The sequence below is a fragment of the Scylla paramamosain genome, chromosome 41, assembly GCF_035594125.1.
Source record: "Scylla paramamosain isolate STU-SP2022 chromosome 41, ASM3559412v1, whole genome shotgun sequence".
Classification (NCBI taxonomy): domain Eukaryota; kingdom Metazoa; phylum Arthropoda; class Malacostraca; order Decapoda; family Portunidae; genus Scylla; species Scylla paramamosain.
This window is the reverse complement of record NC_087191.1, coordinates 583,959-597,850: the sequence shown is the minus strand read 5'-3', so window position 1 is coordinate 597,850 and position 13,892 is coordinate 583,959. Positions and strand designations below refer to the sequence as shown.

At 40.8% G+C, this 13,892-nt stretch overlaps 2 protein-coding genes across 2 annotated transcripts in view; one reads left to right on the top strand and one right to left on the bottom strand.

Annotated features, from left to right (window-relative positions):
• The window catches only part of LOC135092776 (L-asparaginase-like), a 106,505-nt gene extending 97,990 nt beyond the window's left edge, over window positions 1-8,515 (top strand). The window contains 2 exon segments of the mRNA XM_063991452.1: window positions 4,200-4,281; window positions 6,100-8,515. Coding sequence (XP_063847522.1) covers window positions 4,200-4,281; window positions 6,100-6,175 — 158 coding nt within the window. The 3' untranslated portion in view covers window positions 6,176-8,515.
• Window positions 8,516-9,472: 957 nt separating this feature from the next.
• LOC135092775 (importin-9-like) overlaps window positions 9,473-13,892 on the bottom strand; it is a 41,713-nt gene continuing 37,293 nt past the window's right edge. The window contains 2 exon segments of the mRNA XM_063991451.1: window positions 9,473-12,258; window positions 13,580-13,723. Of these exon segments, the coding sequence (XP_063847521.1) occupies window positions 12,109-12,258; window positions 13,580-13,723 (294 nt within the window). The 3' untranslated portion in view covers window positions 9,473-12,108.

Sequence of the window (13,892 nt, the reverse complement as noted above, 5' to 3'; positions counted from 1 at the left end):
GGCTGGAAGTAATATTAAAGTTATACTTGGCGCTGGTCAGACCTCATCTAGACTACGCTGTGCAGTTCTGGTCCCCACATTACAGGAAAGATATAGGTCTATTAGAATCAGTACAGAGGAGAATGACTAAAAGGATACAGGGGATGAGGAGTATTCCTTACGAGGCGAGATTGAAGTTGTTAAATTTACATTCTTTAGAGAGACATAGGTTAAGAGGGGACCTGATAGAAGTGTTTAAGTGGTATAAGGATTATAACAAGGGGGATGTAAGCAAAATTTTTAGGATCAGCAACCAGGGTAGAACAAGAAATAACAGGTTCAAGCTTGAAAAATTTAGGTTTAGGAAGGAGATAGGAAAAAATTGTTTCTCAAATAGAGTGGTAGATGAGTGGAACAGACTCAATAATCATGTTATTAGTGCTAGGACACTAAAGAGCTTTAAGAGAAGATTAGACAGGTTTATGGATGGGGATAATAGATGGAAACAGGTAGGTATATTTCATACAGGGACTGCCACGTGTAACCCGGTCGCTTCTTGCAGCTTCCCTTATTTCTTACGTTCTTATGTTCTTATATCCTTGTCAATGTATGAAAATGCCACTCTTATGTTCTTAGTTATGTTCTTAAGAAGATTGTAAGCTTTCCCACAATTTTATTAATGTGCCTTCTCAGTGACATATTATTCATTACTATTACCTCAAGATTTTTCCGTGTTTCTTTTCTGGATTTTTGCTTCTCCTGCCTTATAGGCTCCAACAGGTTTATTTTTGCTTTTTTCCAAACTCCAATGCACTGCATTTTCTTACATTAAACTCTATTTTTCATTTTTTACTCCATTCATATGCCTTATTCAAGTCCTCTTGGAGCAGGTCAGTCCTTATTCTTCACTTCCTTCATGATCTTCACTTCATCAGTAAACAGACTTGTATAACTTCCTGTCTCTTCAACCATATAATTTTTGTATACAGCAAACATAATCAGAGCTAGGTCTGATCCCTGAGGAACTTCACTGTAAAACTTTTGAACGTAGATGTGTCATCTCTAATAACTGTCCTCATCTCTCTGTCCTTTAGGAAGTTCTCCATCCATGCCAATAATTTTCCTCCCACACTGCCTGCTTCTCTCAGTTTCCACACTGGTCTCTTGTGTGGAACTTTGTTGAAGGCTTTCTAAATAGATGCAATCTGCCCATCCGTCTCTTTCTTGTATATCAATAACTCTTGAATAGAAACACACCAAGTTAGTTGCACATGAGCATCCTTTTCAAAAGCCAAACTGTTTTTCACTTATCATGTCTTTGGGCTCCAGATATTCCATCCATTTGTCTTTAACTGCCCTTTCATAGATCTTAGCCACCACACTTGTCAATGATACAGGTCTATAATTCATTGGATCCTCTCTCTTGCCTCCTTTCTATACTGGAACAATATTTGCTCTCTTCCAGTCTTCAGTGACTCTACCTTCCCTCAGTGAACAATTTATGATACTGTGTATTTCAGCAATTAGCTCATTGTTGCACTCTTTCAACACCCAGCTTGACACTCCATCCAGTCCATGTGCCTTCCCTACATTTAACCCACTCAGTAATTTCTTCACTTCTTTGATAGATATTTGGATCTAATCCAAGGTGTTACCATTCATGCTCATTTCCTCTTGATTGTTGAAGTCATCTTCCCTGGTGAAAACTTTTTGAAAACAGTCATTCATGACCTCTGCCATTTCTGCAGCCTTTGTGTATTCCAGTTCATCCACTTCCAGCTTGCTTATCCCTTCTTTGTTTTTTAGTTTACTGTTTATGAATGGGTAAAATAATTTTGGCTGGTCCTTGCACTTCTCCACTATATCCTTCTTATAGTTTCTTTGCATAGTTGAGCATAGTCATTCCTGGCCTCTGTGTAGTTTTCCCACAGTTCTGGTCTTCTTTTCTTTCTCCATTTATTCACATCTGGTCTCTTACTTTTTGCCTCCATACACCTCTTGTCAAACCAGTCACTTTCCCTAATCTGTCTCCTGCTCACTTTTGGCATATACTGTCTGACAGTCATTATAAGTTTTAAGGAACAAGTCCCATTTTTCATCGATGGTATTGGTCATGTCAAAGGCGCTCTAATCTGCCTCTGTAAAATATTGTTTGGTGGCTTTATAGTCTGCCCTACTAGAGTTTAGCCTTCCAATCTTGTGACTCTCTTTTCTCAGGCACTTTAAGGTCTCTGTTATTTGGAGTTCAATTAGCACATGATCACTCTTGCCTAAGGGGGAATCATAGGTGACACTTTGTATGATTTCAGGATCTTTCGTGAAAACCAAGTCCAGTCTCAATGGTACGTCATCACCCCTAAATCTTGTATCAGTTGCAATCCATTGTGTTAAAGTGTTTTCCATGGCTAACTTCAGCATTTCACTCCCTCACGATTCATCACTTCCTTCAGCTGTTCACTCCTCCCAATCTACTTCTTTACAGTTGAAGTCACCCATGATGGTCAGGTTTTCACAGCGGCTTACAAGTTCCTCCATATCTGATAATGTTTCTTTTTGAATTTCTTTCTGTTCTTCAGTGTTCCATGACCTTGTCCTTGAGGGTACATATATCACTGCTTTTCAAATCCCCACTTTAATCAGTTCAATGTTATTGCTTCCATAAACTACTTCATCTACATTATCTTGTACAACTTTTGAAAGATCTGTATCCAACACACATCCTGCCAGCCCCTCTGACACTGTCTGCTTACTCATACTGACTAGGATGTGTCTGATATGAGTTGAATCAGGCAGGGTGGTTCATAGCAGGCTATTCACACACTGGCAATGTTGAATGATAAATGTGGAAGTGGAGGGGACTGTACAAGATAATGGGAAAGGATGACTACCAGAGAAAGAAAGATAATGTGCAGCCTGTCTTGAGCAGCAGCAGCAGTGTGAGTGGCCTCAGTCCTGCCCAAAGATCAGTCACTGTGGATGTAGTACAAAAAATAATTCTTTCAAAAGTTGTACAAAATAATGCTGGTTAATGTGTAGCCCATGTCCAGCAACAGCATCAGCAGCAGTGCATGAGTGGTGTCAGTCCTGCCCAAAGTGAAGGTGGAAATGGATGTGGAAGTAGAGAGGACTGTACAACTCTTAAGACATTTTTTCATTTTTTGTACTAGTCACTCTAAAATAAAAAAAAAATCTACTACTATAATTTAGCAATAATTAAATGAACTCTATTTTTTTTCTCCTCATGTCCATCCATCCAGACAGTTTGCTACAGCTTACCCAATGTTAACAAAAGACAACCATACCAGTAAAAGTGTTCAGAGACTTGCCTGATTGGCTTGCCACTCCTGGGATTTGAACTCAGACCTTCTTGCTTGTGAGCTGTGTGTTTGTGTGTGTGTGTGTGTGTGTTGTTGATTGTGTTGTGATTTTTTTTTTTTTTTCATAATTTGTCTTGAATTATTATTAGAGTTGGGGTAAATGAAAGGTGTGTGTGTGTGTGTGTGTGTGTGTGTGTGTGTGTGTGTGTGTGTGTTTCTCAGTCTGTCAGTGTTTGCTCTTGCAGTGATACTAGTGAACTAATCATATTTCTCTTTGGACCATATTCTGAAATGCTTTGCTGTTTCACCACAACTATTTTCAAAGGCTACAGAGATGATTAGCCAGGTTTTCAAGAGTTTCTCTTGCTAATAATATAGAAATCTTGTCAAACTGTTGCTACAATCATAAAAACACCTTTAAAAATCCATGTAGCTTAACCACTACCATTTTCAAAGGCCAAAGAGATGATTAGCTAAGTTCTCATGAGTATTATTTCTCTGGTTAATAATGTAGAAATAATTTTAACCTGTTACTACAATGCTAAAAATACCCTTAAAATTCTGTGTCACTTCAACTAGAACCTTTTGAAAGTAATGAAGGTGCAGCACAGAAATGTTTCAGGTTATGGTCCTGTCTTGCTCCACTGCCCAGCACACAAACCTGATTTGCCATAATGCATGGACAGGAACCTTCGCATGATTTGCACACCAATATTAACCAGTGCTTGATATACACCATATATCCCTGTTACCTAGACTTGCTATGCTTACAGTCACCTTTGCATCTCCCCTTGCTGTTTGTGGAGCCAGCTTGTTGCAGCCCTGAACAAGCCTGTCCTGGCTGTAAAAGAATTAATGCTTGATGAATTGAATCCAGGAATTATAGACTCTTTAATACAATAGGTCCTGGCAATGTGGACTTTGTGCCTAACTCAACCGTGAAGTCTGGTCGGCATCTCCGCTTCCTTACCAGATTTCGCATTAAGTACGGTGGGTTTGTTTTAAGTAAAGCACACGCATGTTTTGCTTATTGGCTTGTCTTGATATATGGCCGCAGGTGTGAATACTGGCTGTGTTTGTGGGGAAGTGTTGTGCTGTGAGTGTGGGTGTGGGGTGATGGTAGTGGATCAAGCTGGGCTATGATTTGAGGGTGCAGCTGCTATGTGAAAGACATAAGTTGCTGGATTGAAGTCTGGAATAAGCCAGATCTAAGTTTGGAGTAATGAAAAATGTTGTGAAGATGGACAAACATAATAAACAATATCTAAGTGTAGAATAGTTTAAAATAATGAAAATTTAGTAAAGATAGACATAATAAATGAGATTTAAATATAGAGTAGTGTAGAATAAGGAACAATTTAATGAAGATAGATTGACATAATAAACAAGATTTAAGTGTAGGATAGTTTAGAATATGGGAGAATTTAAGTGGTGACAGGTAGACAGATACAGTAAAATCCCTCTTATCCGGCATCAACAGGACCGCCGACATGCCGGATACTTGAATATTGCCAGATACTTGAATAGAAGTGAAATTACGTCCACAATCACCACCCTACATTCACGCATCTTACCATAACAAAGATCAGCTGCTCAAGTGTAAGCACAACACGCTTCCTCTTTTCTACAACTTTAGGCGTGATGAAGGCGTCAGGCAATAAACAGTGCACACGCGGGACTGAGTCACTGAGTAAACACAGTGCAGTGGGCCACGAGTAACGTGAAGCAATGCGCTCTGGTGGCGAGGGGACAAAGTATGCCTCATGCGGGAATTTTGATCGATTTTATGAGTACACATTGATTTTTTATTGATTTTAAGGCTCGGGGAAAAATGTGCCGGATACTTGAAGCTGCCGGATACTCGAATGCCGGATGAGAGGGATTTTACTGCATTCAGCATACACATATAGTAAAGTTTGCCTACAAGCATTGAAGATTCCTGCTGCTTGTGTCCCCAAGGAAGTATTGCAAGTCAAAAGTTTTAGTAATCTCAGGAGGCAAAAAATAACAGAAAGCAATATATATATATATATATATATATATATATATATATATATATATATATATATATATATATATATATATATATATATATATATATATATATATATATATATATATATATATATATATAATGTAAGTGTTAGTAATTTCAAGAGGTAAAATATAATTGTAAAAAAATTAATTAATTAAATAAATAAATAAATAAAATAATAATAATAATAATAATAATAATAATAATAATAATAATAATAAATAGGTCAGTGAGTAAAAATACAAACAAATCCATGCCACATAAATGCAAGAGAGGGAGTGCAAGGTAGGTGAAGCTGTCCTGCCTTTGACATTTGGTACTGCACTATCCTGTTGCTGGTTCTGTGTGAATATTTCTCAATTTGACAGATTGCCTCTGTGCAGTGGAGGGCGGGAGCCGAGGGAGTGATGTGTTTGTCAGGATTCAACATGACACCTTGTACAGTGTTATATTAATGTGTGGTGAACATATCTGGGTATTTTTGGTGATGTATATTTGCTGTTTATGTTTGATACAATCCTTACCTCTTTATACTGCCAGTCTCTCTCTCTCTCTCTCTCTCTCTCTCTCTCTCTCTCTCTCTCTCTCTCTCTCTCTCTCTCTCTCTCTCTCTCTCTCTCTCTCTCTCTCTCTCTCTCTCTCTCTCTCTCTCTCTTCCCATGCCCTTCCTTCCTTCCTTCCTCCTTCCCCTCTCATTCTGTCACCTGATTTGTGTACATTTCTGTATCTAATACAGCCACACCCATCCACCTTTTCTCTCTCCCACAGGTCTGTCCAGCTAAAGTCCACAGCTGGGTCCTGCATTCCTGTCTGTGTTGCTGCTCATCACACCAATGCTTATTGAGATCACCAGTCAACTCTGTGCTCTGCCTTCAAGACCATATATACCTCATATTGGTGGTAAACCCATTATTCAGAATCGCTTTGTTTTCTCACCACAACTATTTTCAAAGGCTCTGCAGATGATTAGCCAAGCTCTCAAGAGTGGTTCATAGTGTAGAAATTGTTAATCTGTCACTAGAAGCATAAAAATATCCTTAAAAACATGTCACTTCAACTACTAAGAGCCTTTTGCATTTAGTGGAGGTGTGGTGCAGAAGTGTTTCAGAATATGGTCTAAACCTGTGCATGTTACTCAGAGCAGCAATAGGAAGCAATATCACAACACAAAGTAAATGAAATGTGTGGGTTGTGAGTAGTAAGGACATACATATAGTGGCCATATATTGATTACACCAGCCTGTTTTGCCTTCAAGATATCCATCCTATAAGAACATAAGAACATAAGAAATAAGGGAAGCTGCAAGCAGCCACTAGGCTTACACATTACACTATTTCCACCTATCATCCCCATCCATAAAACCATCTAATCTTCTCTTAAAGCTCCCTAATGTCTTAGCACTAACAACATGATTACTGAGTCCATTCATCTACTATTCTATTCGAGAACCAATTTCTTCCTATCTCTTTCTTAAACCTAAATTTTTCAAGCTTGAACCCGTTATTTCTTGTTCTGTCCTGGTTGCTGATCCTAAGAATTTTGCTTACGTCCCGCTTGTTATAACCCTTATATCACTTAAAGACTTCTATCAGGTCCCCTCTTAACCTATCTTGCACTGTTGGTAGAAATTCATGCACATTACTTGGACCAGCAGTAGTAAGCAGTATCACAACACAAGATAGATGAAATGTGTGGGTTTGTGTGCAGTAGGGACATATACATAGTGGTCATGTATGTGTTCACAAGTAAGATGCCTGCATTTAAAAATACTTTGCTCTCTTACAACTGTTTTCAAAGACCATGAAGATGATTAGCCAGATTCTCAAGAGTGTTTCTCCTATTTGTTAAGTAGAGATCCTGTCTATCTGCCACTAGAACCACAAAAATACTCTTAAAAATCCATGTCACTTCAATTAGAGCCATTTGAAAGTAATGAAGGTGTGGTGCAGAAGTGTTTCAGAATATGGTCATGAGAGCCCGGCTTTAAATCTCTAGCTGATCAGACATGCTGTATGCTCTCTTCTTCACCCAGCAAGGATCAAGGTCAGGTGTAACTTAAGGATTTGTGGCCTTGCTACCTTGCTGGAATGGAAGGCTGTGCCCCTCTGTGTGTGTGTGTGTGTGTGTGTGTGTGTGTGTGTGTGTGTGTGTGTGTGTGTGTGTGTAATACAAGAGACAAATTGATGTCACTCAATGATGGTAGGAGGACTCTCTCTCTCTCTCTCTCTCTCTCTCTCTCTCTCTCTCTCTCTCTCTCTCTCTCTCTCTCTCTTTCTCCATTTATCAATTAAAAAGGGAATTGTGCAGCATAATATCGTCCATGAGGTGGCAAATAGTGGGAGAGCGGCTAACTGGCTTAGATATTGAAGAGAACTGAGTAGAGCAAAGAAGTTGAGAAGGTTTTTAAAATACTGTAGCAGAATCAAGTAATTATTTTCTTGTTTGTAGTATTTGTATTGATTCACTAATTTTAAGTTGACACATACTACCTATGAAAGCCAGATAATTATATTTTCTATAATGATTATGTACATTTATGATTATAATTTCATGTTAGCTTTGTAAAATGGCTGTGTTGTGTTGGATGGCTGGTTGGTTTGTTGTACATGAGACCATTCTTTGTGTGTGTGTGTGTGTGTGTGTGTGTGTGTGTGTGTGTGTGTGTGTGTTCTTACCTAATTGTATTTCACAGTATTACGTCAGGCTCATAATCTCCTGTCTTTTAAAGTTAATGTGTGTGTGTGTGTGTGTGTGTGTGTGTGCGCTAGGATAAGTAAATGCAGGCATGAATGAAGTTCCACAACAAATTTAGCTCAGAAGCATAACTCATCATCACACAACTTGTTTCTCAGTGACAGTCTTATAATGATTTGCCTCACATTACTTCCATTCACTGTGTGCCATATCACTGCTCCATTGCTCATCTTACCTCAGCACATTGCATAATAGACAAGAATTGTGCCCTGTTAGCTGTACATAATTATTACTGAATTAACTACAGGATGTGCTCTCTCTCTCTCTCTCTCTCTCTCTCTCTCTCTCTCTCTCTCTCTCTCTCTCTCTCGTGTTGAAATAGTACTACATGAAATATTAATCTGTCATGTTTTAACTACTAGTAAAATGTCATCAAACACACACACACACACACACACACACACACACACACACACACACACACACACCCCATTTCATCATCCGGATTCGTTCTCACTCACATCACATGCTCTTGCAGTCACTGTCACCACCGCCACCACCTGCACTGTTAACTTCAGCACTGTAATTATAGTACATAGTAGATCTGTAGCTGTAAATAAACATGTTAAATGTACTGGCAGTCTGTATCTGTTCTCCTAATGTAGCTGTGAGGGTTGAGTCAAAGTATGAAGTGGTTATAATGAATCTGTCAGTCAATGGTTTATATTTGACATTTCTGGTTACTTTTGAATGCCTTATATAGTCTTTCAAATGATTTATATTAATACTTGTATATGCTCTACCTGGTCTATATTAATAACACCTATCCATTTCTCTACGTATTTAGTCTTATTTTGGTGGAGTGGTCATGGTCGAGTTAGTAATAATGGTTTAGTTGGTAAGAATGAATGGTTTGTTCTTATTGGATCTTCCCTTCAGTGGTCTGTATTAAAATTATCTTTGCCTTTTTTCCTTACTTTTGACTATTTACTTTATCTGTCATATGAACACTTGCATATGCTCTTGCCATACTTACCTGTCTCTACCTGGTCAGTATTAATAACACCTGTCTATCTATATCTCCATTACTTTGTTATATTATCTATTAGTACTATCTCATACTCCTGTACTTCTACCTGTCTTTATTATCTCTTCAATCTCTCTTCTATCAATCTCTCTTCAATCTCTCTTCTAACAACACATCTCTCTATATCTGCATTGCTTTGTTCATTTGCTATCAATCAATCTCTCTTCAATCTCTCTTCTAACAACACATCTCTCTATATCTGCATTGCTTTGTTAAATCTACTTTTTGAATGATCAAGTTATTATTAGTCTACTATTATTCCTGCACCTCTACCTGTCTTTACTTAATATTAACACACATTCTTTCTCTGGTGCAGTCAAAACATTCTCAGTGGCTCTGAAGTAATAAATACACAAAGCAGTCAGGCTCTTTACATGTATATTTATAAAGTGGCCATACAAAGGAAGAATCATCCTCTCCAGTGTTACAAGCTTATACTTGAACCATAGACACTTTTCAGAGTTAACAAGCAATATAAAAATAGGTCACATAATTACTATACCTCTGCAGTAGGAGTGAGTCTGTCTGTCAGATTAACAAAAGTCGTATAAATCCTCTCCGGGAGCATAGGTCTCTCTTCACCGGTCACTCGTCTGGCTCAAAAAAATAACCATTATGAAAATACTAAATATCCCCATTATTATCATTATTATTACAACTGTTATTAATATTATACGTGTAAGCGCGCCACACTAGGACACCATCGTGATTTTAAAGCGTAGGATTACAGGAAGAAGGAGGTGCACAGAGATCCCTGCAAGCTCAGAGATGCATAAGGAGGCCGGCCACATACGTCCCCCTGAAGTGACAGAGCTGCAAGGGTTCCTGCAAGTCCCTGATGACACAATATTTATGACTGTATATAGCTGAGATATGCAGACACTCCTGCAAACTCAAAAAAAGAGATGTTATGCTGTATATAACAAATAAGATTTTTAATGCTGATATCCACCTCACCTCCATTAATGTGAGCTGTTAGAAGTGCTATGTGATGTTATTTGTGAGCCTCCTGCTGGCCCAGAATAGATAGCACTAAAGAGACATTGTGTTGTGTATGTAACTGCCTACACAAACTCAATGTATAATTTTTAATGCTTGCATATCCACCTCACCCCCTGAGTGTGTGAGCTGTTAAGTGTACTATGTGATGCCATTTGTGAGCTTCCTGCTGGCCCAGAATGGACAGCACAACAGACCTTATGGATAAGTGTCTCTCCATATACGAGATTACTTCAAGCTCACAATGATGAAATGTATTTCTCTCCTTCACCAAGATGGGACCAGTGAACACTTCACAACAATATGCTGTGACAAATTCCTTATCTTTGGTGAATCAGAGAACAGCTACAGCTCCTCTTGATCTCCAAAGCCCTGGAAAGTCAGAGGACAGCTCAAGCTCTTCCCATTTCCCAAAGACCAACACCAAAAGTTCCCTTCCTTCACAACAAAGCTACTCTCTCCCTTTCACCCTTGGAACAACTTGCCATATGGACGTCAATTAATATCATGACAACGACAGCACAAGTAGATATAATGTTTTGTCTTCTGTAAATGCTCAAAGGTTTGGAAAATGACCTCAGAGGTTGCAGACACTTGTTGGGTAGGCCAGGACTCCACTTGTTACCACCGGCTCGTGACTACAGAGATAAGGGAGTAAAGACTGTCTTTTGTTCATTATGAAAGCTACCAGAAGCATCAGCTACTCTTGCTAAATTTGACACAGACCAATATCAGCGGCTGTGGCGGTGACCAATGCTTGCAGTTAACTAGAGTTGCGTTGATGAAGCCACTGCAGCACCACAGGACTCTGCCTCTGCCCCCTCCACCCTCACACTTTGTGTGTGGGCTGCAGCTCCACACATCCACACAACCCCTGTCCTGTTACATGCTTGGAAGGTTCACCCACATCTGTCTGTCCTGGCCTCAGAGTCCATGCAAGTAAAAATAAATATCTTAAAAGTTATCCTCAAGCCCTTATTATTGGTTATCATCACAGTTTTTAGCGTATAAGAAATGCTTCGCACTTCATCCTATGCCTTTATGAGCAAAACCTCTTCACCAGATCCCAGGATGCCGTGACAGATTAACAGAGTGCCCCTCAGTGCAGACCAGTGGAAGGAATGTCTTTCCCTTGCCTGTGGTGGAGTGATGGTGCCAGGCATGCCACTTCCAGCTGCTTATTATATGGTGTGGCAGGGCAGCAGATGGCCAGTTCTTGCTAGGCATCTGGTCCATATTCAGAAATCCTTTGTTCTCACCACAACTATAAAGGCCACAGAGATGACTGGCTGGGTTCTCAAGAGTGTTTCTCCTGTTAATAATGTAGAAATATTGTTAATCTGTCACTAGAACCATAAAAATATCCTTAAAAACCCATGTAACTTCAAATAGAGCCTTTTGAAAGTAATGATGCGGCCAGAAGTGTTTCAGAACATTGTCCTGTCTCGTCAAGCATCTTGAGTTTATCTGAGAGGCATAGATATATTACATACATCAAGGGGACCAAACCTAGCACAGCCATCACTGCCTGATGCCTTAATGCCCTTGTGACTGGCCTGGCACCACTGCCCAGTGCCATTACTGAGGTAGTGGCAGTGGGCATGTCACTCCCTGGGGTCTCCACCGTATCACCTTCTAACTCAAGACCGTTATCCAGAAACGCTTTGCTCTTCCACCATGGCAATTTTCAAAGGACACACAGAAGTAATTAGCCTGGTTCTCAAGGGTGTTTCTCCCATTAATAATGTAAAAATGTTGTTAACCTCTCACTAGAACAAAAAAAACACCCTTAAAAACCCAAGAAACTTCAACTACAGCCCCTTGAAAGAAGCAGAGGTGTGGACTGAAGTGTTTCAGAATATGGTCCCAAGCACTTCACCAACTGTCTCCATCTCTTGCCTCCTCCATTACTATCAAAACAGTACAGGACGCCAACTCTTGCTGTGGCACTGGGGATGTGGCAGACCAGCGGCACCCCAGCGGCACCCTTGGCACCTCAGCACTGGACACCAATGCCCTGGAGAACCTCCTGCTCATGTGGGTTGAGGTGAGGCACGCAGGCGGGGAAGGCAGGGTGCTGGGCAAAGGTGGTGATGAAGTTGGTGAGGTACTGCTGCAGGTCCAGGCTGTAGAGGGGATCATTCACCTGCAGAGGAGAAATGTCACTGTCACAAGGAACCATCAAAGACCAGGAAAGTGTTAGCAGGCAGAGAGGAACTGTCCCCAGAAACCTTTGTATACACACACATATACACACACACACATATACACACACACACACACACACACACACACACACACACACACACACACACACAGAGAGAGAGAGAGAGAGAGAGAGAGAGAGAGAGAGAGAGAGAGAGAGAGAGAGAGAGAGAGAGAGAGAGAGAGAGAGAGAGAGAGAGAGAGAGAGAGAGAGAGAGAGAGAGAGAGAGAGAGAGAGAGAGAGAGAGAGAGAAATGTCACTGTCACAAGGAACCATCAAAGACCAGGAGTGTTAGCAGGCAGAGAGGAACTGTCCCCAGAAACCTTTGTATACACACACACACACACACACACACACACACACACACACACACACACACACACACACACACACACACACACACACACACACACAGAGAGAGAGAGAGAGAGAGAGAGAGAGAGAGAGAGAGAGAGAGAGAGAGAGAGAGAGAGAGAGAGAGAGAGAGAGAGAGAGAGAGAGAGAGAGAGAGAGAGAGAGAGAGAGAGAGAGAGAGAGAGAGAGAGAGAGAGAGAGAGAGAGAGAGAGAGAGAGAGAGAGAGAGAGAGAGAGAGAGAGAGAGAGAGAGAGAGAGAGAGAGAGAGAGAGAGAGAGAGAGAGAGAGAGAGAGAGAGAGAGAGAGAGAGAGAGAGAGAGAGAGAGAGAGAGAGAGAGAGAGAGAGAGAGAGAGAGAGAGAGAGAGAGAGAGAGAGAGAGAGAGAGAGAGAGAGAGAGAGAGAGAGAGAAGGGGGATAGAAAGGAGAGAGAGAGAGAGAGAGAGAGAGAGAGAGAGAGAGAGAGAGAGAGAGAGAGAGAGAGAGAGAGAGAGAGAGAGAGAGAGAGAGAGAGAGAGAGAGAGAGAGAGAGAGAGAGAGAGAGAGAGGAAAGGAGAGGAGAGGGAACAAGAGAGAGAGGAGGGAACAAGAGAGAGCAGAGGGAAGAAGAGAGGAGAGGAGAGGAGAGGAGAGCTGAGGAGAGAAAAGACAAGCTCCTGTCAAAAACTGGTGTTATTATCTCAAAGAAACAGCAGGTTAGTACCCTTATCATCTTTGCCCATCCTGAAAAAGACACTTAACACCACCACCACAGGAACAGCAGATTATTATTACTCCTGCCACCTTCCCTCCTGCAGCAGACAAACACTCACAGCATAAGAGATGGCTTCAGTTGAACATTAGAAAGCCTCCTTTAGATAACACCACCACAGAAACCGTACTCCCTCCACCAAAAGCCAAAAACTCACAGCATCAGGGTCTTCCTCGTCGTCCACAGTGTCTGCATCGTAGCCGGGGAAGGCAGCGCACGGGGCAAACATGGAGGCAAGCGTCCCATCCCCATTGGCATGTCCCTCCTCATCCTCATCCTCCCAACACTCGTCCTCACTCTCCTGCAAATGACAGGCAAAAGTAGTGGATTTTTTTTTCTTAATACAATTGACAGGGCACCAAAAAGTGAAAAAAAAAAGGCCCACTGAGGTGCCAGTCCCAAAAGAAAGGTCACAAGGGTCATCCAAAATTGCAGATATAGTTTCTCTCTTTACTTGGCAGAGAAAACCA